The sequence below is a fragment of the Bemisia tabaci genome, chromosome 9 (assembly GCF_918797505.1).
Source record: "Bemisia tabaci chromosome 9, PGI_BMITA_v3".
In the NCBI taxonomy this organism is placed as follows: Eukaryota; Metazoa; Arthropoda; class Insecta; order Hemiptera; family Aleyrodidae; genus Bemisia; species Bemisia tabaci.
In genome coordinates, this window is record NC_092801.1 from 445,534 (window position 1) to 448,069 (window position 2,536).

Below are 2,536 nucleotides of genomic sequence, written 5' to 3' on the forward strand. Positions count from 1 at the left end.
AACATAACCTTCAAGTTACCCAACATTGCATGTTGCATGAATGCAAATATGCAAGCCGTGTAATTCGCGAATAATCAGATTTTGTGAAATTTCCAGAGTTTGAAATCAAATTCCGAAGTCGTGCTCCAGTGTGTGTTAAGTTTTAATAATCATCCATTCAGGTTAGGATACCTTATTATCTATTTATTGCATCCACCATTCAATTGGTTTAGCTGAAACCCACCATGAATAGTCTTCATCAAACGCTTTTCTGGTTTCATTTTTCCCTCAGGGAAATTCAAACCTGAAACGACAATAATAAACTTCCTCATCAAACCTCTCAGAGTAAAATACATGTATATGAAGTTGCTCCTAATTACAACGCACTCGGACATTGTGCGACACCCAAATGCCACATTTGCCGTTGAGTAGTTTTCCGTTTTAAAAATAAAGTATGACAGGAAGTCTGCGACGTCAAAAACCGAGTTATGTGATTGCCGACTTACACTGTCGATATGCTTTCCTCCGCAGTACCTATTTCAGCGACCAGGCTGAAGTTCCATATTCATGCTTTGTCTGTTTTATTTCCAGATCCATGGGTGAAAGGAGAATATGGTTCAATGTATGGAAAAACTTCATTGATTCCTTGATGCCAAGGAGATTTACTGGAGACCACGTAGGGACAGATTCGTTTGGTAACAAGTATTATGAAATTCCAAAAACATCCACAAATCGTCAAAGACCTCAACGTTACTTTGTCACCGCGAAGAAAGAGGACTTTGAAGCTCCAATGCCTGCCGAGTGGGAGTCATGGCTGAGGAACCGCCGAAAATTTCCACCGACCCCTGAAGAAATTGCAGAGAACGTAAGAATTATGGAACAGAAGAAAAAAGGTGCTGCTGAGATCGCAGAGAAATTCAAACTCTCAGCACCAACTCCTGAGAAAGATCCGCTTTCTTTCCCTACTTATGGCGATCAGTATGACATTAACCCTGGTAGTTTCGAAAGAGGAGACAAGAAGAATGAAAGTTGACCGAGTTTGATATGAAAGTCAATCGGAGCCCCAACAGATGTATTTTAATTCTCTTAGAGAGGGACGCTGTAAAAAAGGCTGTGGTGATTCTTGACAGAACGGGGTAATTTTTTCTGATGTGTTCGGTCACTACTTTGGTGCTACTTAAACATCCGTCGTAAATTTTGTAGCCAATTTGGATTTCTAAATACTGGTCTGTACCTAGCAAAGAATGACAAAACTCTTTCAGATTTTGAATTTTTTTTCCAGAGTACTTTTTGGCAAACCGATGCAAATTTAATCTTTGAATGTACAAAACAAATGTTTGTCTTGACTAAAGAAAAAGAAGTAGTTAGTCAGAAATAATTAGTGGTAAAATTTAAATGGATCAGGTTTTTTCAACCAGAAAAAGGAGAAAGCTGTGTTTTTAAGCCCTTCTATCTTGGTTTGAAGTCAATGTGACTTGGTGCACATCAGTTAAATTCAGTCCTTATGAAAGATATGTCGGAGGGAGAAATCTATTGAATGTAGATCTTCTTTGTTTCAAGCACAGGATATCTACCTTTCAACTTTCAGAATGTGGCTTTGGGCTGAAATGGCAGGACTTGAGACCTTAACATACATCTTAATCTAGAGCTTTCCCAATAATAAAATGTAGAATTCTTTTAAGGCTTAAGACAGTTTCCCTCTGAGTCAATATTTTCAAACCCATGATTCTATGTTTTAAATGTTCACAGTCTCCATGTCGAAAGATTCTAGTCTGATTGTACAGTTAAATAAAGTAACCAACCTTGCTTTTTAGTTACTTCTTTGAATTGATTTATTTCCTGCAGATTAATGCACTCTAAATAAGTTTGAGAGAAGTTGATTGATAGAATATTTTTCCGTAGACAAGGTCTGAACTAGAAGTAAACGTGACATGTTTCCTCTTTAAAATCTTGCGTTGAATCGATTCACACAATGAGAAACTCGAAAACCATCTCCTGAACGAGGTATCAACAAACTTTTTTCATCACAGATCAAACGGAAGTTAGATCATACTTGACGTCATTCATACTGTTGCCATTAAAACAACATTGATTGTAAACATCTTCAGTTTGTTTAGGAGTTAATTTCCAGACTTTCTGATGTACGATTTTTTTCCCTTGAAAAATGTATAGGAGGAGACATGTTATGTAGTGCTCTAACTCATACTGTACCTAGTCCCCCATTCTTGTATTATTTTATGCCATCGAAAAGATCCGCACACCTTTCTGCCAAATTAAAAAAAAATGTGTGGCAGAAGCAACTAAGCAACAATATCTTAAAACTCAAGGGAATATGTTCGAATCCCCCTCAAATTTCCACAAACCACTGACTTGAAGCATTAGCTAATATTGAACTATTCAGCCCTGTATTGTTTCAGAATTCATTACTTTTTCTTATTTTTCTTTTTTCATAAAATTTGCTCTCCTTTGACATGCAAAATTACTAGAAGAATCAAGATGAAAGAGGTGTGTGAAAAAACGGCCAAAAATGCCTCAAGGCATTTTCGAATTTTGATCA

General features: G+C 36.9%; 1 protein-coding gene across 1 annotated transcript; it reads left to right on the forward strand.

The window, feature by feature from the left end:
* Positions 1 to 1,796, forward strand: LOC109039055 (NADH dehydrogenase [ubiquinone] 1 alpha subcomplex assembly factor 2). The gene is made up of 2 exons (XM_019054391.2): positions 1 to 161; positions 571 to 1,796. Exon 2 carries the CDS (start codon positions 575 to 577, stop codon positions 1,010 to 1,012), a length of 438 nt encoding a protein of 145 aa, XP_018909936.2. The 5' UTR covers positions 1 to 161; positions 571 to 574; the 3' UTR covers positions 1,013 to 1,796.
* The last annotated feature ends 740 nt before the right edge of the window (positions 1,797 to 2,536 follow it).

Bases quoted from the DNA above. Each gene is read 5' to 3' on its own strand.
- LOC109039055 (XM_019054391.2), top strand. From the start codon at position 575: ATGGGTGAAAGGAGAATATGGTTCAATGTATGGAAAAACTTCATTGAT.